Source organism: Rattus rattus, chromosome 3 (genome assembly GCF_011064425.1).
Source record: "Rattus rattus isolate New Zealand chromosome 3, Rrattus_CSIRO_v1, whole genome shotgun sequence".
NCBI classification, from domain to species: Eukaryota; Metazoa; Chordata; class Mammalia; order Rodentia; family Muridae; genus Rattus; species Rattus rattus.
Window position 1 is genome coordinate 18,516,675 of NC_046156.1, and position 24,999 is coordinate 18,541,673.

General features: G+C 39.1%; 1 protein-coding gene across 1 annotated transcript in view; it reads left to right on the forward strand.

Annotated features, from left to right (window-relative positions):
• Window positions 1–24,999, forward strand: part of Pdlim5 (PDZ and LIM domain 5) — a 160,975-nt gene that overhangs the window by 87,393 nt on the left and 48,583 nt on the right. The window contains exons 6-7 of the mRNA XM_032897247.1: window positions 7,195–7,367; window positions 7,685–7,721. Of these exons, the coding sequence (XP_032753138.1) occupies window positions 7,195–7,367; window positions 7,685–7,721 (210 nt within the window). The remainder of the gene's footprint in view (window positions 1–7,194; window positions 7,368–7,684; window positions 7,722–24,999) is intronic.

Genomic DNA, 24,999 nt, shown 5'->3' on the forward strand with positions numbered 1-24,999 from the left:
AATACTTCTGGAAATTTTATAAAAAGGTCTTTTCGAGGTAAAAGAAAAGTGGTTTCGAAAAAGTATTGAGCTTACAATGAGCTTCAATTTGAGCTTGGTGGACATTTCCTGAGTAGTTGAGGTTGAAACGATATGGCACTTATTTCGTGCAGAAATGGCAGTGCTCTAGTTTCGGGACCTCAGGGGCAGCTTCTTAATGAGTCTGCAAGTGTTCATGCAGCAGCACATGCCTGGTGTTCACCACAGAGTAACACTGAGGGTAAAGGGGATTATTACATGTTTTGCATCATTAACAAGCAAGCTACTGCTTTGCACTGGCAAACTGAACATGTTTAAAAATAGCCTGATTTCAAATGCTGTCCAGATGTTAGGACAGTAAGAACACAGTTTGGTGCCGGGCTAATTCGTGTTCTGTTTGTTACTGCATTTCAATCGGAGGAGTGAAGAGTCACATACTTGACTAGTCAGTCTTGGGTTTTCCTGAAGAGTTCGTGTTTTGTGGCATCGATGAGTGCTTTCTCCATATCAGGTGCTAACCTGTTCTGTCAGATGTTTTATTGCTAGGCTTCCCAGGTTTTTATGACATCAGTAAAACAAACCTCTTGTAACCTTGAGAACTATTAGTCTTTATTAATTACTTTAAAAATAGCACACACCAATGGCCAAACATTTAAAAGTTTAAAAGGATATAGTTAGTGAATAGCTTAGCTGTCTTTTCCGCAAAGCATCAGGACTGTGGGTTTTTAAATGCTTCGAAATGATTGGCTAATTTGCCAGTTTTATGGGTATCCCACCCACATTTGTGTTGAATCAACAAACAGGAGACATTTTAAAAGCAAGTGCTGATTACGTCATTATTAAGATAGCAAGTAGCTATTCCTTGTATAGTAAGGAGTCTGGTTAGCAAACCAATGGCTCTGAGAGTAACTGTTAATAACTATGTAACTGTTCTTGTAACTAATAATGATTAAGGCAATTTAAAAGAAATTTAAATCCTCCTTCTGTCTATAAATTATTGCTCTTGGCACACTGCTCCTTTCTGCTACGCTTTTACTCCATGAGGAACAGAATAGGATTTTTTTATATTCCTGACTGGAAACAAGCTGTTTTACATGAAATAAATTAAGAGATTTGCCTTTGACCGTCCCCATATCCTGCATTATACTGTGCCACTGCTCTCAGGAGGTAAGTCTTTTGTGTATCCTCTATTAATTTCAATTTTCTTTGGTTGCAACTTTAACAGTTTGCATGTGGTGTTTTGTAGAATCAGCCTCAAAAGATGCAAACATTAATGGTATCTTCAAATAATGGTGAAAATGCTTTTCTCTTTACAGAAAGCACACGTGACAAAGTTAGTGTCCACGTCACTGGGAAGCAGATGGTGACTTATAAATGAGCAGGCAGCATGGATGCTCAGCTTTTGCAAAAATTAACTTAATGTTGCAAAAGATTTGTACTTTAGAAAAAACCGCAGTGTTGGTAATAAGTTTGGTTTGCATTGCTGCTTTAACGGGTCGCTGTACGGTAGTAGTTGTTTTGCTAAGCTATGTAAGATGGGATAGGTTTGCTGTGCAGTGGCTAAAAGTTGAAATGCCTGGGGAAATTAATTCTAATCAGTCAGTCAAGACTGTTACAAGATAAAGATAAGCTAAAAATTTTACCAGTAGTAAGTAATATATACAAAAGCTGAATTATTTCCGAAATGATATCAAAAGTCAGTGTTTCCAAAGAAACCTTTGTGATATTTTGGAGTATTAAATCCGAAAATGTTACTGGCAGGTTTAGATATCTCTGTGCAGTGTGTGTGTTTGCATGCCAGTTCTGGAAAGTCCGTATTAAAATTACTCAAAAGGCATGGTCGACAATCTGCTAAATGTTTCAGATAGTAGGCATAGACATTGAAAACCTGACATTTTTGTTTTTCTTAATTCATATTGACAGTAAGTAAACTGACTAGTGATGGCTATCTGAAAAACTAGATTAAAACTAAATTGTGGTAACAGCTTAGCATTTTTTGTATTAATTAAGCTGTGATTATTCTGAACCTATACAGAAATTTCCTTTACTAATGCACCACAGTAAAGTCTGTTTGGAAATAGGAATTGTCTATTATCAGACATATTCAAGGGAGTTAGTTACTGAATTGTTACAACACCTTCTTTCTAATTGCCTGCAATCTACTAATCTAATTAACCCTAGCACATTAGTAAGATTGTCAGATACCCTAAATTATTGTCAATTTAAAGTTAACTGATTATATATAAAATCTGGCTAGTTAGTAGGCTGTAATGTAGCACATAATTTGTCTGGAAAAAAAAAAAGAAACATGGCACTTGAGTAAAGCATTCTAATAAAGAATGGAAACATATTAGATAGATAGCTTCAGAGCTCAGAGTTCAGATCCATTAAGTTGTGGGCTATTACCCTATATTTTACTGTGTTTCTAAATACTGGTAACAATCCTATTTTAGTTGAGTGACCAGGAATATATTTTCTTGTCACACGTCTTGTTTGGGAGCTAAGATTTGATCCTGAGCCAAATTTGGTTGTGCCCTCCGATATGTCTGTCTCCAGATGTCTTTTTGTCAGTTTGATTTGGTGCAGCCAGGAGACCGCAGACTCACTGGGATTCTACCAGTGAGTTAGTACGCTTAGGCTACACTTCGAAAGCACTTTTCTTGAGTACCTGTGCCATATTTGCTCCTACCAACCAGTGTTTGTCCGGCTTTCAAATACCTTACAAGTAGCCCTTGTAAGAAGTCTGAAGGGCAGGAAGATTTGACTGTAGAAGAAAACGTGCTCTTCCCATAGCGTGGGGATGGTCCCCTTAGCTAGTGCAGCCATCTGGCTCTCCCACATCATTGCTGCGTGTAAAGCATATCTGTTTGAGCGTATTTTCTAAAATACGTGAACGTATTTGTTGATTATTTCAGTCGACTTCTTTAGGTTGAAATCAGTCATCTATCTGCTCATGACCTTCAAACACAGGTCATTGCCTCTATAATTTCATGTTAACACAGAACCATTTCCTCTCAACTCTTAACTGTTGTAGTGTACATCCACAGTTGTAATGAGAGCTTATGTTGCAAAGTGATAGTCCTGTAGTGTAGTGTTGAGAGTGCTTTGCTACCACAGTTCTCCACCTGTGGGGTAAGGGGGCAAATGACTGTTTCCCCACGGTTGCCTAAGACCATAGGAAAATACAAATATTTACATTATGATTCATAACAGTAGCAAAATTATAGCTATGAAGTAGCTATGAAAATAATTTTATGCTTGGGGTCACCAACCGGAGGAACTACATTAATAGGGTCACAACGTTAGCAAGGTTGAGAAGCAGTGAAGAAGGGTAGTACGGGGATCACCTATTGCTGTGTTCAGTCTCCTTTAGTGGAACTGATCCCTCTGTTGGGTTTATGCTGAGTCAGCATGTAGAAATACCATGGCTCTGCCCAGTTTTAACATTAAAGCTGGTGGGTAGTTTCCCTCACTTTGTTTATAATGCATTTCTACTCTAAACTTTAATGCAGAGTTGAAGAACCAGCTTGTTTTTCATAGCAATATAGAATAATGGGCCACAGGTGCATTTGTATTTAATAATTTTGTCCATGTTAGGCTATGTAATGAACTGAATTTTAAAATTTCCCCTTTTCGGGTATTAACTGAGTTCTTTTACCATATCAACTCAGATATACCCTTTTGAGCAGTAATTCTACCCCCTGTAATACAGAGCTGTGTAATTCCCACGTGCTCCTGAGTTCCTGGTGGCAGTCCTGAGTAGAAGGGAGAGATGATAACATTGGTAAAGAGCCCACTATTCCTAGTATGCTGTCCTTTCTACATTTTCATCAATGGCTGTATTTATAAGAGTAAATGTAGTGTAACGCCCTGTTACGTAGTCAGTGTGATTTATAGGAAGAGATTTTAGTTCTTGCTAAGATACTTCTATATTGTGAGACTGAACAGTTTCCTTTCTGATTTTAAAATCCATCCTTAAACTGATTTCTAAATGATACATCAGATTATATTTTATTATGTGCTTTTATAGGAAAATAACTGAGTTCATAACAAAATAATTTTTCTAAGAACTTAGGCATTGAAAGAAATACATGGTTCTTCCTTGGTTTTAGGAGTTAGGACTTGAACTAACATCAGTGCATAAAGCCTTTGTCAGTGTTTTGTGGGATAAAAGCAGCTGTTAAACTGCTGTCCTCATGGTAGCAATGCAAGAGTTTGGGCTGACGCAGTGCCCGCTTGTCTGTGGTTCCATAGTTATTTTGAAGCATGGTTTGTGTGCCATCTCTTAAATTGTTTTGGATTCTGCTGTTTCATATTCTTTCTCTCCCTCCCCCTCTCCCTCCCCTCCCCCTCTCCCTCTCCCTCTCCCTCTCCCCTTCCCTCTGTCTCATTTCCCATCTCATTATCTATGCTTCTGTCACCCTGGAATCTCCCTGTCTTCCCTGTCACATCTTTCCTGTGTGCACTCTCTCTCCTCCAGTAACCCTGGCACTGTGTAAGTACCCACCTGATGGTTTGTCTTGTAATTTTCACCATTCTCTCTCTAACTTCCCAACTTACCATCCCACCAAATAGTCTTAGGATCATCTCTTTGTAAGAATTTTCAAATGCGTTAAGGAATATTTGCCTGGGGGTGGGGAGGGTTCACACTAGAAGCCTATAGGAATCCATGGGTGTGTTTGGAATGCCCTCATCCCCATAGTAGAACACTTTAGTAAGGCTCACTAAACAGAGTGGCTAGCATTACATGCATCAAGCCCTATGTAATTTAGGTGTCCCCTTTTAGTATTGTTTTAAGAAATAACTATGAATGACTTTCCTAATTTGAAGGTCTATATTTTGAAATAAATTACTTGCTCTCGAAAGTTCAGTTTTTTTCTGCTTTAAAAGATTTAAAATACCTTATTTTTAAAAAATCTTTAATTTTATTTTAAAAATATTAATGACTTTAAAATCATCCTATTAAATTTACACTGAAGAAGTACTAGGTAAATGTTTAGAGATGTTTTGTTATTTAAGCTGAGACTTTGAGGCTGTGATGGTAAATGCCATGAGGGCTACGATGTATATTCTGTAAATATATCATGGTAACTACTTCATGGTATTGTGTTGATATTCTTTGTTCTTACCTTGAAGCCATTGTATCATGTCTTTATAGATGGAACTCATATAGAGGCTAAAGCGAGTCATGGTTCCAAGACTCTAGATTCCACCCCTGTCAGTGCTTGGCTGGGTGTGACAGCACACACCTATAATTCACTTAATATAATTCTTTTTAATTCTAGTACTAGGAAGGTGAGACCAAGAGGATCAGGGTTAGAGGATCAGCCTCCGTTACCTACCAAGTTTTGAGATCAGCCTGGGCTCCATGAGAACCTATCTAATAAAAGAACTTATACTTGACATTGGCAATAATTTAAGAATAAACAGTTCTTAGGAACTAATTAAAGAGAAGTTTAAAATTAACAAGGTTCCTATCTGTTACAAGTTTTTCAAGAACTTATATAAAATTAAGAGCCTTTTAAAATATGCCAAAGACTGTGTTTATATAAATAACTTCTTTTCCTCAGTTTCTGAAATTTTTGTTTATTCTTAAAAGGATTGGTTGTTGTTCAGTATTCATAAATATTAAGTAGTTCACCTTCATAATCATGAAATATCACTGTAAATTATGTGTCTTGCTATTTTCTGTACAAATATTGATTCTTCTATTATGTATGTCTGTGACCTATAGTCATATTCTTACTAAAGAGCTACCACTGATGTTTGTGGGTCACGATCTGTGAAAGCCATCTACATACATCATCTGTGGGAAGCCATTGACATACATCATCTACCTTATTTATTCCTCAGAGCCACCTTTAAGACACAATCCCCAATTTTCAGGTCTGAGACTCAGCACAGTTAAGAGACTTCTGTAAAACACATCGAGCAGAGAGCCCAGCCCTTCAGACTGTCCACATGAATTCAGAGCAGTGCTGTTAAGTTGGAATAACTCGGTCCTGACAACTAGACTCAGGTCTAATTGGCATGACAATTAGAAAGCTTCCAGTCCTGCCCTGCGGTAGTTTTCTATGGTGTTAGCCTAGCAGGTCTCACGTCTGCATCTGGACACATTTGGAGCGTTGTCTCTACTCACATCTTAGGACAGCATTCTACCAGCAAGACTTGAGCTCGCTTTGTTTTATTTTTTGAAATTAAACCCATAGCTTCCAATATCTGGCATTTGACATATTTCAGGAGAAGTAGGAAATACTTATTTTGTTCAGTTGATCCTGAGATGCTAAGTAATGTATATCATAACTATCTTAATTTTTATGCCATATTAATAAAACCATGAAAGTTCTTGACAAACTGTGTTTGAATACCATCCTTTCCTTATCTTTGGCATATGTGGTCAAACTTAACTCTCACAGCACCACTTTATGTGGCGGTGGTTTCTTTTCTTTATTAATGAAAAAGCCGGCTCAGTGAGATGGACCTGTCCAGAGAGTGATGGAGGCAGAGACTCAACCCTGGCTCCGTAGAGAAACTGACATGCTCACTGTGCTGACCCGGATCATGGCTGTCTATAGGACTGAAGATGATGTATATCCAACAGAGACAGTTATAGAAATAACACATGTCCCTTTTCAAAATTAGATTTGAAATTGCTAGTTTATCCATATAAACCATTCTTGGTTCTGGAGCCTAGTAAATATACAAAATCTAATTTGTAAGAGCCAATCAATTATAGCATTCCAGAAGAAATATTCATGTAGAACGGCTAAATATAAATTGATTTATGTAACCCAGTATGAATATGACAATTTCACGTTGTTGGAATTTTTATTGCCGCAGGCTTTCCATTGTCTGTTTTCCTCATTCTTTTTCTTTCCTTTTCTTCATGTTGGGAATCTTTCCTCTGCTGCCTCCTCTGTCACTTAACAGGAAAATTCCACCCAAACGGTAATCTTTCTTTCCAGTACAAGCCTTTAGCACTGTTTACTCTAACCTGTACGTGTATTTTACCACTGTGTCTATTTAGAAGGGTATTTTAATTGAGTATATTTACACAAATAAACTATGTATATAAAAGGAATATTGAGAAGTAAATATATAATTGGTAGTTTACAAAAATATTTTTATCATCAATGCAATTTAAATTGTAATTATTGATTTTTCCCTTTTTTGTAGCCCACCCAGAAAACACATCGTGGAGCGCAACACGGAGTTTTATCACATACCCACTCACAGTGATGCCAGCAAGAAAAGGCTGATTGAGGACACTGAGGACTGGCGCCCACGGACTGGAACGACGCAGTCTCGTTCCTTCCGGATCCTTGCCCAGATCACTGGGACTGAGCATTGTGAGTGAGCTTTTGGAGGACGTTGGAGGGGAATGGTTGGGCTCTGATAGTAAGATTTGGGCTTATCTGCAGTTACAGAGAACAGCCCTGGCAGAGATCATATTTAAATTATGTTGTACGTAAGAAGATGCTAGTCCAGGGAGTTGTACTGGAAAGAGGGCATGCGTACTAGCCTTGGTGTCTAGCCAGTGTAACGATATGGATTTGTTTCAGTTGTCTATGAGGGTTTAACATTTGACATTTATGCCGATAATTATGGAAGCTAATTTGAAGTTAAAAATTTCTAAAAGTTAATTTTGGATCTGTTTACATTGCAGTGAAAGAATCTGAGAATGACAATGCGAAGAAGGCAAAGTAAGTCTCTTTTTACGAATTGGATGCTTTCTTTTCGTGAATGGTCTCAGTTTGTGGTCCTCAAACTTTCAAGTGTGATGCTGCACTTTTGTCACCTAAGGATTTAACCCATAGTGCCTTTCCTGTGACCTAAATGTGGAGCAATAGATTTGCAGATTAGCTGGGATTGTCTGGATTTTATGTCTAAATCGTTTTCTGTGTAATACTGAAGTAATGAATTGGCAAAGGGTATTTTACTAACAGTTCAGATCTCCATGAATGGGTTTCTGTGCTGTCTTGGACTCCCTTTATTTGGTGCATAAAAGAATATTCCCAGGAGGACTCTGCAGACTAATTTCTGTATTTCCAAAAGCTCTCTACTTCTAAACTTTTGCTATTTTTAACAAAATGGCTGTCTGAAATTAAGCGTTTGCAAGGCATGTCTTTCTGCATGTTGAAATTAGTACAGAGAACCTTTTCCTTCCACCTCCTTATGACTCTTCTACCACTCTTCTTTTATTTCCACAGGGAAAAGATACCCCTTCACGTCTTTAGTCCCAAATACACAAAATTACGTGACTGGCACCATGAAGTTTCAGCACGTGCTCTTAATGTACAGTGACTGAGCCTTGCTCCCCCACCTAAGCAGCTAGCACATACCTCTCATTCACGGTTTCTTTCTTCCATCTCATAGCAAAATCTGTTTTACATTTGACTCGTGGAAACTAGAACAATTGGTGTGCTTTCCTAACAATTTCCAGGTGTGAAAATCACAAGACTGAACATGTTGTGTCCTAATCAGTAGCTCACAAATACAAAACCAAAGGATGGAAAGGCGGTGACCTGACCCCTTCAGTGTATTTATACCTAGTCTCACTGCTTCAGTCATGATCTCTGTACAGGGCGTCTGTTTGCAGGGTTGGTTGGCGGAAGCCGAGGTAGATGAACAAACAGTGTCCTTGTCCAATTAGGGAAGTGAGCCCCTTAGGCTGTTACATTTCCTAAGTTTACTTTCAGGTTCATCATTAAGGAACGTTCAAAGTTGACTGTAAATTCTCCCAAGACAGCAAACATGGGAAGGCAGATTCAGCACAGACGACTAGTAGAGCTCATCGTAGACCTAGGACTTGAAAAGCTGTACTGTTTAGGCAACTATCAAAACAAAACAAAACAACAACAGAACGATATTTTACCCTTGCTTGCAGTGGGGAAACAGTATTCTTTTACTTTAGTTAATTTTAAAGATCCTGTCATCTACTAGAGGAAGTATATATAAGGCAGTGGATGTTTTCATGCTGTACACAACTTTTAGGTGCCAACAGTAAGACATGTAGAAGATAGCTTTGTTGCATCTTTATGTTGGAGGAAAATGGAAAAAATCAGTTTCAGTTTAAATGTTTATGATACTGGGGAGATATTTTTGGGGTTATAAACTACTGTGTGTGTTGTTGCTGCTATTCTTACAAAGATATATTTTGGGCAGTATAGGGAAATGCAATATATCTGATTATAAATGCCTTCTGCCTTGTAATATAGTATGTTATATATTAGATCTAACCTTGGTAATAAATGCACTTTGACGTTTGGAGAGAGTTGTAATAAAGTTGTCTGCACCTCTGCTCTATACTTGTTTTCTTTCTTTGAGGCTGGTGACTTGCTGTCCTGGACTTGTTAAAATGTTACCTGTAGGATCAGTGACTACCTGGTCTTTTCATTCGGGGACATTTACTCCATGAAGTTACCAAAGTGGGGATGTGAAACATGGCACCAGCCTCCTTCCCCTTTTGTCCTCCTGAGTTGTTAATTGTTTAAAGCAGATTCTTATGTGAACAATATGTGACCTGTCTTCCTGTGACAAACCAAGTCTGTCTGTGACAGTGACTACTGGGTTCTTGCCTACACTCAGAGACCAGTTTTTCCTTTTTCCTATATTACTGACTTTTATATCTCCATAGACTAGAACTACTGTGGAGGGTAAAACAATTAACATTAATTCAGTTAGTGACTTGCTATTATGCAACATTTGGCCTATCGTGCATTTAAAAATAGTTCTAGGATTTAGGTGCATTCCCCATCATGTTAAGGATGTCATTTTATTGGAGCATTTTCTCAGATATATGAGGGCTTGCCTACTTGTGTTTTTATGATCTTGACATTATTCCCAGCTTTTACCCTACCTCTGACCTCTGAAAGAAACTCATTCTTAGACCAGGCTTTTTGTGTCTAATAATTGCTTGGTGATTTAAAAAAAAAAAAAAACAATTTCTGAAAGAAGATTGAATTAGAGTCACTTAAAAGAAACCCAGTTTTCATGAGAAAATATAGAGGTTGAAGAACTATTAGAATTTTAGATAAATATTTTTCCTAATACAATGAACATGTATAGAACATATTTTTTTTAGTTGAAATAGATTGTGTTGGAAAAAGAGTACCTTGCCTAATTTCAGTAGTGTCGAATATATCATCAGAAGGGCAGATGACCAAAATAATCTGCATGGGAGCGTGAGTCACCTCCAGCAGCATCAAGACAGTGTTCCATTTCATCTGCCAGAACTTGGATCCCTGAGCCTAGTGACTCTTCTGGGACAGTGTATGTTCCTAGCTTAAAAATCTAGCCAGGCCTTCTAAACGTTTATAAAAGGTATTTTGTAAGGTAGTTACCTGATTTATGACTTGTTGTTTCTCTTATACAGATTTCATCACAGGCTCCTTTTCAATATGAATTAGGAAGTTACTCTCAATAATTCTCAACATATTTTCACATAGTGGTTTACTAGTCAGACAGAGTATGGCATGTGCCTTTTGTGTCCATGTCCCCAAATATATTCCTCTTGCAAACAAAGACATACTTTGTTATCATTATGCTCTTTAGGAAAGTGTGTGTGTGTGTGTGTGTGTGTGTACATTAGCTTATATGAATAATGTCATTAAATTAGGATATAGAATAGCAATCCTTTTTAAAAAAAAAAGTATAGAATGAATTGGGTTTTCTTCAGACAAATAATTTTATCCTTGCTTTGTTTTTGATGTGATTTTTGACCATTTCCCCATTGGCTCATGCATTCTGTGCTCATTCTTACAATTGAGTAGTTATTTGAACATCAGGTACCAATCTTCCCTATGGATACCCTGGTAATAAGGGATAAGTAAATGGTCCAGGTAATTTTAGTACTAGATCATAGAGTAGGCTAATATGAAACAGATTTGGCTGGGCTAGGGCAGATTGCTGGAGATTATGTGGCTCTCTGTGGGCTTGGCCTAGTGCTGACACTTTGGAGAGAGTAAGTAGGCTGTATGAGGGCCTGAGTGCCTGAGGAAAGGAGACAGGTGGCAAACAGGGTGCAGGTCTGTGGATAGGGGAGCAGGGTTCAACCAAACGTGTGGAGGAAACAGATATGAAAGCAGAATTTATAAGCATGTGAGCATATACTTATTCCAAGTTAAACTACTTCAGTAAAATCCAAGGAGAACCAGGGCATGCCAGGGTGCTGGCAACTTTTTAAATAAATACATACCAAGTAATATGTCCAACACTGACAGTTAGCTTAATATTTTTTTAATTGATATTCGATGAAGATTATAGGGGAAAAGGCTTAGGTACACCATCTTCATACTATGTATAGAACTGAATATGCTATGATACACAGATGACATACAACACAACAAAGTTTGAAGGTCTATGGCCTACAATCCAGGACCCAGACAAATAATTTTATCCTTGTTTAACGATTTTACCCAGGTTTAATGATGCTGTCCTCTCTCCAAAAAGCTGGCTTGAGTTATTCTTTTTGTTCTTCTTATCCAAAATAATTTCATGATGCAATTTAGTATTTCCTTGATAATTTCTTGAAAAAATATCCATCTGCTCTGGTTGCTGTTAGAAACAGTGAGAAACGGAGCCATCAGTGCTGGGTTCACACTCAGTTTTGTTGCTGACTGAGTTTCCACTTCAGCAGAGGCTGATCGCCGTTACTGGATATGTGTTGGCCAGGCAGCCTTACTCTGATTCATCCCAGTGAGCTGATTATCTTGGTTGGGGGGATGTGGTGGTAAAAAGGCTGATGATTTCAGCCCACTTAGAGACAGTTGGTAATGTCTCCTGCATCTCCGGGACTGCCGTGGTAGGTCAGAGGTTGCCCCAACCTTGAATGGCCCAAGGCTGAATGCTTAGCCCTGCGACCTGACTGCTTTCTTTTTGAGCTCTTGACTCTTCCTAGTAGGCGCCTTCCATGCTCAACTCTGAAACCTGGTCAGCAGACTTGGTTACACAGGTTCAGCAGCACGGTCCTCCTCCTAATCTTCTCCTCATCTCTGTCTTCAGTCTCCCATCCTTACTCCTTGATCTTCAGCACAGACCACAGCCACAAGATTAAAGGAAGTCTTTGAAGTGAAAGCTTAGTTACAGTGCATGGAAGTTGAAAGGAGATTCATTTACTTTTCTTTGCCTTGAATCAAAAGTGTTTCTTTGTTCATTACATTATAGGCCACCTAGACTTAATGAATGGGTAAAGGTCTTTAGAAATAAATGATAAAGCTATGTTGATGAAGCAATAAAGAAAGGAATATAACTGTGTATGTGTAGTGCATACCTGAAATATTACAAGTTGAATGTTGTAAATTTAAGTCTTCAGCATTTTAGAATCCTATGGATTTGTCTTTTGATGAGCTATTTAATAAATTTTATCTGGGTGTATCTGTTCTCTATACATTGTTAACTGTCTCTCCTATCCCTCCTAGGGGTGATGCTACTGTTCCCTGTCCCTTGGTAATGCGTTGCATACCCTGCAGGCACACAAGGTCGGGGGTGCTTCTCACAGAAGTCACTGGATAGCTTTGAATGCACAGAATAGCCCAACCAATTGAAGACTTGTCCAGCCTTTAGTGCCAGTCCGTGATATTGAGAACAACTGGCTGGAGCGCTGCTATCCTCGCAGAGCTTTCTGACCACCCTACAACTTCACTTGCATATTCTCCACAATTTACCATCTCTATCCCCACCCCACAGTGGCTGTGAGCACACTTCTGAACTAATTTGCTCTTTAGACTTTAACTCCCGATGCCTCTGTTTCTGCTTTTATTTATTAGTTTTTGTCTACGTGTCGTGACTTCCTACCAGCCCTTGCAAGACGGGGTCTTCATATAAAAATACAAATTGGAAGAAGAGTCCCTCTCATGGGTGTAATATTTTCGTTCGGATGCAGGTGTGAGTCTATAAGCAAAGGTCTGTGTGGTTCTGTGGAATGATTCACCTCGAAGACATCTTAGGGTCTATGATTCTCAGACCACCTCTTGATTAGAAATATGCTCTGTCAGGCAGACTGCTACAAATGCACGTGTTAGGTGGTTTGAGTAGATAGATTCATTTTTCTTATAGTTCTAGAGCCTAGAATCTAGATTCAGCAGCAGACTTGCTTTCTGGTGAAGTTGATCTGTCTGTCTGTCTAGCTTACAGATAGCCACTTTCTCACTCTCTTCATACAGCATTGTTTTTCTCAGCTGCCCACAGGATAGCATAATATCAGGTAAGAAGAGTTAGCCTTTTAATTTTCCCTTCTTCTGCTTATAGGACACTAGTTGTATTGCACTTTTCATATATCCTTAAGTATACATTTAAAGAAACTCTGAATACATTCTGTCACACTGAAGGTGAGAGCTTCAGTATATGAGCAGGGTGGGGAGACCTTTCAGTCCCCGGCCACACCATGGCCTCCCCTAACCCTCATAGGGAGTTACTGAAGGGGAGTTGCTTCCCTGGACCCTTTCGTCAGCACTGTCACTTCCTCTCTGCTACCCTTCCTGCTTTGGGTAACAGGTCTTTGTACCCATGTCCTGTGTACCAACTAGGATATAAGGTCCTAGAATGTAAGCATCTTGGAGTTCCTACTGAACTTGACATTAGCAGTCACTGTTGAATGGGATTACCCATTTTCCTCCTCTGCTAAACAATTAGGAGAATTGGTTATAGAATAGCACACCATTCCAATGAAAGAATCAATAGTTAGTATAGGGTCAATTTTTTGTTACAATATCAACATTAACACTTACATGAGGAGTGAAAAATGGAACCTACCTGTCTCTCGAAGGGAAAATTACATTACTTCTGACCGTTTGCCTGTAGCTGACATTTTCTACTGTAGTAATCTGCTTGTGAAACAGGTATGGAAGTGTTTTGTTTGTTTGCTTCTTTAAAGCAGCCTTTGGTTTTTAGTCGCTCTTTGGAGTTTATGGGATGCTTCTGCAGGCATCATGGTGTCTCATGGGTCGAGAAAATAACTAATCTTTGAAACAAATACATGAGACACTTAGAGCTCTGATTGGGAAAAGAAGTAAATCATTTGCCATTCATGTGTTAAGAATCTACTTTATAACATGGACTTACAAAAGGCAACAGCAGGGCCACGGTGTGCTTTGAGTCCTTGTTCTGTATGTGTTAAGTCCTAGGTTTGGTCCCCAGAACTACAGACACAAATAAATAAGCTAAGAAGCGTCATGTTAGTCACACAGTGCAACTATAAAGGAGGGTGGTGATGATGGTGATGATGGTGATGGTGGTGATGATGAAGAGTGTGTACTAGGGTAGAAAATTATGGAAGCCATTGGAAATTTTTAAAAATTACTTCCTTAAAACATTTATACATAAAATAAATAATTTTGTCAAATATGATACAACCTATTTAAAACTAAAGGATGCTCTTCATGGTGTCATAATTTTTCTACTGAATAGGGATATTAATAGTATACAGTTTACATGTAAATAAGTATAAACTAGCATTTTAGTTGAGCAAGAGAGATTGCTTAAACTTGTTAGGATCAAGCATAGTTCATCAGTCTTTTATCCTTCTTCCACAACAGAGGATGGGGTTTTAGTATTTTAAGGTAAGAATTATAACATGGTACTGAGAAGGCGTCTCAGCAGGTAGAAGCACTTGCTATGTAAGCGTGAGGAGCTGAGCTTGCATCTCCAGCACTCAATGTAAAGAGAAATCCAGGCATGATTGGCCATGCCTGTGACTCCAGTACTGGATTCTGGATTCAAGATGGATTCTGGGAGCTCCCTGGACAGCTGGGCTGACAGAATGGTGAGCTTCTGATTCAGTGAGAGATGCTTCTCAAGGCAGCAGGGAGAGTGGTATGTGGAAGAAGACATTCAGCATCCTCTTCTGGTCTCCACATGAGTGTGCATAGGCCCACAGCACATACAGTACCGCACATATCACATAAACACACAGAGAATTACAATACAAGATGTGGTTTTCCAGTTTTCAAAGAACTAAAATGATTGGCAGATGAAAAAGTTTGTGAAAAGTTTCAAACTGGAATCTCCCGTTATACCACGTGAAGCTGAAATAGTTGGGAAGAATCTTCTCTTCAGGGCTGCCTGTGGTACCCAGTGACGCCCATGAGTCCTGGCTTACAATCATCAGAATGGGATTTTCCACTGGAAGAACGCATCTAAGTTACTTCTGAACAGAGAGCTGACATTTTTACATGTTCATCAACAATTTAGAAACAAGCTGCAGATTTCCCTAATACATTCTTTTGCAAGTTAAATTTTTTACAGGCCAATAAATATAAGCCCATAAAACTTGGGTAAAACTTTCTGGCCGATTTCATGTCTTTATTATTGTTCTATTTTAGAGACATATTTATTAGGACACACGCAGGGCCTGAGGAGGTGGTTCTGTCAGTGAAGTACTTGTCCTGCAAGCATGAGTTTAACCCCATACACATGTAACAAGCCTGTCGTGTGTGCTGGTGAGGTGGACACAAGAGTCACAGGGCTTGTTGGCCTGGTAGGCTTGCCCAGGGATGAGCTGTGCGTTCAGGGAGAATTCATCCTAAGATTTAAGTGGAAGGTGATAGAACAAGACACCCTTGCTGTCTTCTGGCTTCCACATGCACATGTACAAAAGTGCTCACACACCTACATACTAATATGTGTGTATACCTACACATACATAAGGGTACATGCTACTTAAGCATGTTTGTTAGCCTAAACCGCTATTTCCTAAGCTCTGCAAACAAAGTGAGAATTGTTCCCCATCTCATACTTGTTATGAGATCAGTTAACAATCACTCTTAAACCCAAAGGACAGAAGGCCAGAATCTCTACATCCGTCCAATTTTAGAAAATGATTCTGAAAATAGCTAGGTAGAATCCCCTGGGTACCACTGTCTCAAACATTCCCAAGTTGTATGTATGACCATCTGGAAAAGAGTCATAGGTTGGGAATGGGTACATGAGCGACTCATTTGTGTCTTGTACGTATAGAGTATGTGTATGTGATCTCCACATTCTGTTGGTACGTTGTTCCGTGGTATATCCGTGGTATACCAACAGTGTTGGTGACTAATGCAGCTGTCGCCATCTACTGAACACAAGTGGTTACTACACTTGAGTCTCCTGGAAGTTCTTAGGTGCTCTGTATTTTCATGTATTTTTAAGTTGTCCTCTGTAGAGTTCAAAAACTGCTTTGTGATTTTGTCAAATTATTTGTGGCTCATTACCTTTTATAAAGCTCTTTATTATAAGAATCAGTATTTTAATATGTAGACTTGATTCATTTATAGAGCCGTAATCTATGCCAAGTGTCCTAGAACTTGGGCACACTTGTCAGATCGGTAAATGTTCCGATGCTGCTTGAGTTAATTTCACCTCCTTCGCAGAATAACCACAATGTTGTTATTGTTCATTCGAAAATGCAGTTTCGAACAAGATTGCTGTAGGCTAACTTTTCTAACACAAAGCAAACGACAATGTGGAGTACTTAGTAGCATTGGCAACAGGTGGTTCCACCATGATGAAGGCTTCATTTGACCGCTTTGGCTTCTAGTTAATTTCATTTTTCAACTACACTGATATTTCAGAAAACTAAGTTATTCTGCTTTGATGTTCATGCAAAGATGTTTTCCTTATTTTATCTGATAAAAGAGATGAAGCTAATACATGATAAAGAAGTAAAGGACAGGAAGGACATTATAACAACTTGATTTCTATTTTTTTAAAGAATTTGATTTTCACATTACAAACATCTTAAAGCCTATCTCAGTTTGTCCCAGCATCCTCTTCTGTGCCTGCGTTTCAGTACCTATTGAAAGGTGTCTGTGCAGCTACCCTGTGTCTGCCTTAGCGGTAGGCGCTCAGCTCACATGTCTCTCGTGTGCAGTTAATTGTTCTTTTTGATGTCTGACCTTACTGCTTTGGACAGAACAGTAAAGGTGGTAATCCTGAGGAAGTCTTGAGGTAACTTTGTTTTTTCTTGTACTTTATTCTTTGTCTAGCAATTCATATGACGGAAACGGAGAACGAACTTTTGGGAGGTTTTGTAACTTCAGATACTCGTATGTACTGGTTAGACAGTAGGTAATTTGAAATTTGATTACAGAGGAGGCACATGTTTAGACAGTAAAAATTGAAGGTATCAAGCTGCATGAAAGGAGGCAAACGTGTAGCTCTTACAAAGGAAGTTGTAAGCATATCACATGCTTACAAATGTAACCTTGATCTAGACCACTTTCTGTTGCTGTGCTAAACACCATGACCAACGGCAACTTGGGGAGGAAAGGGTTTCTTTGGCTTATGCTTCCCAGGGCACAGAGCATCACTGAGGGAATTCTGGGCAGGAGGTCATGGAGAAACCATACAGGAACTCTACTCAGACCCACCTGTCCAGGGCTGATACAGCCCACGGTCGGCTGGGCCGCCTCCCACCAATTTCAATGAAGACGGTTCATCACAGGCATCGTCACAGGCCACTTCTTTAATTGAGGTGGGCTCTTCCCAGGTGACCCGTGACTGTGTCAAGTTTCCGATAAGGACTAACAAGCACATGCCTCTATCTGAATAAATAAAGCAAATTACCAAACAGGATTAATTTGGGAATTAAACAAGGGAAGAAACAGAAGCGGTGTTTTCAGTGGTAATTGTAAAATTTTTGTTATTGTTGAAAGATATAATGAGACAAAGCTAACCTGATTTCTGAAGCACACACTTAAAGGGTTTTGAATTACCTCTGGAAGGAATCGATGCCCACATATACACTGATTCTAACTACTTTGAATCAGTTTTTTTCTCCAGTCATATTTTTCTCAGTGATTTACAAAAGAAGATGGCTAAGTAGCATTGTCTACATTTTTTTTTTTTTAGGCTGAAGAATGGGGAAGAAAATAGAATAAGAAGAGGAAAATATTCTTTTTTTGAAGAGGAAAGGTTTGGGGTTGGGGATTTAGCTCAGTGGTAGAGTGCTTGCCTAGCAAGCACAAGGCCCTGGGTTTGGTCCTCAGCTCCAGAAAAGAAAAAAAAAAAAGACAAAATAACAAAAAGGAAAGGTTTACTTCTAAATATGCTAGTTTCAATTTGAGCTCACTTGGCATGAAAATCTAGATGACACTCTGAGAGAGGGAGGTGGTGGGGGGAGAAAGAGCATGTTCTGTGTGTGTGTGTGTGTGTGTGTGTGTGTGTGTGTGTGTGTGTGTGTGTGTGTGTGTATGTGTGGTGTGAGAATTTGGTCACTTGTGTGCCATGGTGTGTACATAGATCAGAGGGCAGCCTTTGGTACTGCTCTTTCCTTTACATGTTTTCTGAGACAATTTCTCTCGGTTGGTTTTCTGCTACATATGGCAGGATAGCTGTCTTGTGGGCTCCCAGGAGTTCTGCCTTTGTCTACCTAAAGAGAGTAGAGATTACAACTCTTGATACTTTAGCTTTTACAGTCCTGGGGCTCTACATGCTTCTGTGGCAAACACTTTTACCCATTAAGCCATTTTGGTATTCTTAAACACACTGCTCGTGAGAGAGCAGACAAGTGAGCAGAACTGACAAGACCCAGAATGAGTTCTCAAGACGTAGATCACATGCAACCATGACATGGGTTTCAAATGGTTGAGGGAAATAGTAATCTCAACAAATCATCAAAGAAAGGGTCTTCAGACCTCTGTACAATTAATAACAATTGACGTGTATTTATATTCATATCAGGTTGGTGGAAATTAAGCAAAGAATATTGCTTAAAGGATCAGCCACTGACTTGTGTGAAGACCTCCACAACCCTGCCCCTAGTTGTGTACACATGTGAAGATATGCGTCTATTACCAGATCATCCTTCAAACATATATTGGGAATTTATGAAATTGAACCAATTCTAGTGAATAAGAAGTACAAACTTTAATGTATCTATGTGTCGTTGAAACCAACATCTTTTACTCTTCTGTGATTCTACCTCTGTATTTTAAGAGCAAGGTGTTTGAAAGTAAACCTTACGAAGTGCAGTCATGTCCAGAAGACATTGTTTCGTAGAACTTCTCATCCATAAGCTCTTACCCCACCCCCATCCTGTGATCGTTATTGTAGCCCCTAAATATATTGGCACACGAGCGCAGTACTAGTAAATACCACCTGGTATATTACCTTTCAATCTTGACATTGGCTTCTAAGAGCTTCATAAGTAACCATCCTGAAAGACAAACAAGCAGGCAAGAAATTACTGGGCACTGATGTACTTTTGGATCGGGGATTGTTATATTATGCATCGAACATTTTCCTTTAATTGCAGACCTCATAGATTAGCAATGGCTCAGGCTCACACTTAGTTCATTTGACCTCCACAGCTGTGGGTCCTCATCCATAAATCCACCTGACTATGGATCTGTATTTTTTTCCATCTTGATTGTGTAGGCTTTTATTCCTAGCCATTCTCTACACAACATAACACCTATGTCCATAACATTCGTGTTGTGTTTGGCTTTATAAGTAGTAATCCAGAACCAGTACCAATGCCGTGCACCTGAAGTTGTCCTTACATAGGGTGGTGAGAGAGGAGAAGGGGAGGTTCAGGGTGAGCTTGGGTGGCAGAAGAAGACCTTAGCATAAAAAAGCAAAGTCCAGCAAAAGCTTATACCTTTTGTCCTTACTTTGTGCCACTCACTTTCCAGATGCTAGATCATAGGAGAACGAGGATGCTGACAGAGTGTAGTAGGACATACAGTGTGACGAGAAGTGCAAAGGTGGTTTCAGTTTACTCTGCAGCTTCAATGTGGTGGCAGCGTGATGCGTCATATGGAAGAGAAGGCTGAGATCAGTAGGCACTAGTTAGGGATTCCCATTTATTAAAATCCCTCAGCATACACCACTTTACTCAGTTCCTCAGTCTCTCACTTTCCTTCCTAAGGTTCATGGATAACAGCCTTTAAATTCCAGACTGGACTGTCTCATCTCTGGGTCACCCAGCTCTGGGTCAGCAGCTGTCTCAGTGCCCGCTTCTTTGCCTCACCCCACAGTTGTTACTAGTTACCTCAGTGACGGTATGGTGAATCACAGAATACCTGGGTGACTGAATTCTTTGACTTATTTCACTTCTGGGACATACTTTTCCAAAACTAAGCTTAGGTCTTGGAATATGACAGCCATACAATCCAAATTTCTATGCAATATGTGCAAAAATCTAGATTTTTAAGCTCTCTTACTTACTCTCTTACTTCCTGATTTCTATCAGCCTTTTCCCAGAACGAACCTGGGTTGTTCCTAAACACAACTTCATTTCCAGCTCTCTCTCTCATTCTCCAGTATTTCTACAGCCCAGCTCCTCCTCTAAAGCACACCACCAGTTCCACAACAGAGAGGCGTAGAGGTTGGTGCTGCCAGTGAGGGGACTTAGCCGGACTAGGAAAGACACAAAAAGGGGTGAAGTATGAGTAGGAGATGATGGATGAACAAGAGGAGAAGCACAAGGGGAGTCTTTGTTCAGGCTTATGGAGAAAAGAGGCTCCAGCAGGCGACCCTTTGAAGAGAGCTTTCACAGTGAAAAGTGGTTCGCGAAGACACTGCAGAGGCTTCTGCGCTCGCTTGGTAAAGCTGTAAAGCTAAGGATTTTCGATGTTGTTCTAAGTACAGCAAATACCCACCGAGGTTTTAATCCAAAGGATGCTAGGAAGAAAAGACATTTAAAGGCACTTAGACTGAAAGAAGACAGGACCAAATTGGACAAAATTTGGGAATGGTGAAGTAAGAAAGAAAAATAGCTACTTACTACAGTACTGGTAAAAGTGCTCAGTCAAATGGAAAAAGGATGAAGACTGTGTTATGGAGCAGGAAGATGGGTTCAAGGTGGACTAACAGGGGCGTGGCAATGGAGCCAGAGGTCATGGTGGAGATAATGGAGGTAACGTTTTTCTTCTAGTTTCTGACAATAGTGTGGCCATCAAATGGAATACCATACTTTGGGGAAAATGAGAGTTCATTTTGAAAGAAAGTTCATTTACTTTTGTTTTGAGACACACACAGATAATCTAAACTATATTCATAGCACAGGCTGCTGTTGACAGATCACTGAGATAGAGACTATGTTACATTACTATTTAAAGATATGAAAGAGTATAATGTCATTCTACAAACTATATTGTTCTGGCAGTGACCTGAGAGGAGTAGCCAGCAAAATACTGATATGGCAAATGTGGGGTTGTGGCACTGAACACAAGGGACAGTCACTTAAATCAGATACGGAGACTGGGGAATAGAGACTGGGGAATAGATGGTTCCCTGTGTAAGTACCAACAGAGTGGGTGAGCATTGTAGACTTAAGATGAAAACATTTGGAGTTGGTTCATAGAGCTAGTTATTTAACAATACTGAGCTATACATTAAAATAACGATAGCACGTTTTATGTTTTGCAGTTTTTAGCCACAATAAAAACATGATAGATACAAATTGTCAACTCAATTTAGTCCTAAAGAAGTTTCTAGTGACCTTGACAAAAATATGATGATTATATTGGGGCTGAAGAGTGAGCGGTGGTGTTAAGTACACAGTTGTTTCAGTTTGACTGAAAGGGGCATAGGCAATAGAAGACGAAGGAAGTTTGCTGTCACTGATGATGTCTTTCTGAAGAACCCCTGGCATTTTGAAGGGCATATATATGAGATACCTGGTGTGGGAGAGCTCAGCTGAGGTGCTTGAGAGAAAGAAAGGAAGGAGCTGGAGAGACAGCTTAAGGATACTAGACAGTCGTGCAGGCTGGAGGCCAGAAAGCATTCTTCCCATTTGATCCTGCAGAGTGGTGGAGATGGTAGTGACTGATTTGCCTAGATAGATTATGAATATGGGTGCAAATGGAAGCACTTAGGCATGGTTGCAAAGCAAAACAGACCACAAATAGCTCTTTGTTCGCTTTTCCTGAGAAAAGCAGCCAAAGGCTGCAAGCCCAGGTCTGCAGATATATCTGGGAAGCAAACCTTCAGACCTTCCTTGTGGGAACCAAAAGCTCAGTTAAGCACAGTCAGGGCAAAAAGTCTGACTGCTCTGCATGTGCTGTTAGACAGAACCCTCCACGCTAAGAGGAATGAGCATTCGGGAATGTCAGGATGAGAGTACACGTTGTCTCCGCCATATTAGAGGTTTTAAAGTCTGACATAAACCTTGCCTTTTTACAAACTGGCTAAATAATAAATAGGGAATCATGGAAGTTTTCCATGTGTTATGTGTAATTGTTCAGAACTTGAGAAATCTAGCTTTTAAAAATATTGTATAGATTATATAAATCTTAATCCTCAAATATTTCCAGACAGAATAGCTTCTAGAAACATCAGAAGACTTCTTTAACCCATTCTTTTAAAGATAGATGCTGAGGATTAGTTAGCATGTAAATAATGAAAGTGCTTTATAGTTCTCTTAAACTTCAAGGGCTTGTTATAACACAAACACGCTCTGTGCACGTGTTTTGAGCCCTAGTCATTCGATCATGTGTCCTTTCCTAGTCATTCCTTCCATCATGTGTCCTTTCCTAGTCATCCCTTCCGTCATGTGTCCTTTCCTAGTCATCCCTTCCATCATGTGTCCTTTCCTAGTCATCCCTTCCATCATGTGTCCTTTCCTAGTCATCCCTTCCATCATGTGTCCTTTCCTAGTCATCCCTTCCATCATGTGTCCTTTCCTAGTCATCCCTTCCATCATGTGTCCTTTCCTAGTCATCCCTTCCATCATGTGTCCTTTCCTAGTCATCCCTTCCATCATGTGTCCTTTCCTAGTCATCCCTTCCGTCATGTGTCCTTTCCTAGTCATCCCTTCCGTCATGTGTCCTTTCCTAGTCATCCCTTCCGTCATGTGTCCTTTCCTAGTCATCCCTTCCATCATGTGTCCTTTCCTAGTCATCCCTTCCATCATGTGTCCTTTCCTAGTCATCCCTTCCATCATGTGTCCTTTCCTAGTCATTCCTTCGGTCATGTGTCTTTTCCTAGGCAATAGCATGTGTTTAGCTGTAACATGTCTCTAGAGCTACAAATGTTCTAAGACAAACGCATTATCATGAGCTCTGTATTTGAAAACAGGAAGTTTCACTAATTCAGTCAGTAAATAGTTAACTTATGGTAAGTACTATATTATATTTAGTTTTGTATCCATCTACATCATGGTTTCTGATTTTAAGAAAATTTTTGTTTAGTGAGAGAGTCTGACTTTAAACAAATTAGTCACACAACCAGTACAATATAATAACACACTGCCTGGAGGAGAACAGAAAATGTTATGAACACATGTAACAGGGACAGTATCGCAGAGGAGATGCCCTTAAACTGAGTTGAGAAGGACGCTCAGAAATTAATCAAGTGAGGTGTGATAGAGACGTATGAAAAACAGAAGTAGCAGAGTTTGGTCTGTTTCAAGAAGAAATGGAAAGCTAGAGAGAGGAAGCACTCAAGGAGAATGCTGGAGAACAGCTAGAAGTCAGCTGTCCATACATCAGCGCTGCAAGATCAAAGCAACATGTCACAAGGTTTGTGCTTTAAAGAGCAGTATGAGAGCTACACACTGTTCTCTTTCTCTGGGATAAGGCTCAACAACTCAACACTACACTCTTTTTCTTTTTCTTTTCTTTTTTTTTCTTTCTCTTTTTGGCTTACTAAATATCCAGATCACAAACACATTGAATTTTGTGGGTAATAAAGTGTGCCATAATTACTCAACTCACCACAAACTATTAACAGGTAGGCATCTGTAAATGAATGAGCTTAGTAGTGTCCCAATAAAACTTTATATATACATACCAAAATATGATGCCATGTACTTTGCATGAATGAAACCATGGGAAATATTCTTAGTTTTGTAAAGATCACTTTTTAAAATATGGTAACTATTTTTAGATTGTCTTTGCAAAATAAGGTGGAGGCCGTTTGTGTCCACAGGGCTATATTTACTAAGTTGTGCTGTGTGATTCTTAGCTGTGTCTGTGCCTCCTATACTTTATTTCTATATGGCAGTTCCTCAAGCCGTGGTAATTTTTCATCACTTTAATAAAGAGATGGCCAGTTCTAAATATAAAGTGGCAATACAAGCACTCCTTTCCTATTTATCTACCTTAAATTTACATCCCCATGGAAGAATCAGAATAATATGGCTGACCAATTCTATTTTTCCATATTTTTGCTTTTAAGCAAATGGGTAATTTTGTATTTTTCTTGTTAAATCCTCCAATGTTACATTTGGTGTTTGCTTGTTTTCAAACCTACACTTTACTGTTTCTGTCTTTTCTTTAGGAGATAACATTTCTTCTAAACTTATTGTTGCATCCTAAGAAAAAAATTGACATAGATAATTTAAAAAAAAACAGTGAAAAGTCAAGGACAACAAAATATGAAAGTAGGAGAGAGATTTGAGAAAGAAGAATACAAGCAGACACTGGGGAGACTTTGATCAAAGAACATCTTTATAATAAATATTTATATAAATTGTAAAATGTTTAAAAGGGTTTGTAGGAATTCAGAATATCAATACAAAAATTGTATGCAAGTGTTATTATAAATTTAATTACATAAAAAAGTACCACAGCTGATTGTAGCTGTTGACTGTATAGCTAAATTATTTTCTTTATGTACATCAAGGTGTATACCATCCCTGTGCTTTCACGTCTAAAAAATGCAATGCATTACCCAAACCAGTGGAAACAGTAAGGGCAGACTTGGTCCAAATTTCATGTGACTCATATTGTATGTGCAGTGTTGGCACCTTATTAAGTTCTTGGAGTTTGAATTTTTTAAAGTAATTCAATGCCGAGTAGTCAGTGAATGGGAATTTCCAGCCACCTTTCCCTTTAAGCATAATCTCTTAGTACATGGCTTTAGCCATGTTGAGTGATTTGGGACAAGAGCCTATATTTGGTGTTGAGGGACAGTGTTGGATTTGGTTTGTAGATACAGAGCTAGAATAAGAGCCAATTAGACTATTTCTAGATGTAAATTACACTCAAATGACGGCCTGCAAGGTAAACATGGTCTAAACTTTACATTAATCTTTCCTTTGCCTTGTTTTGTTCA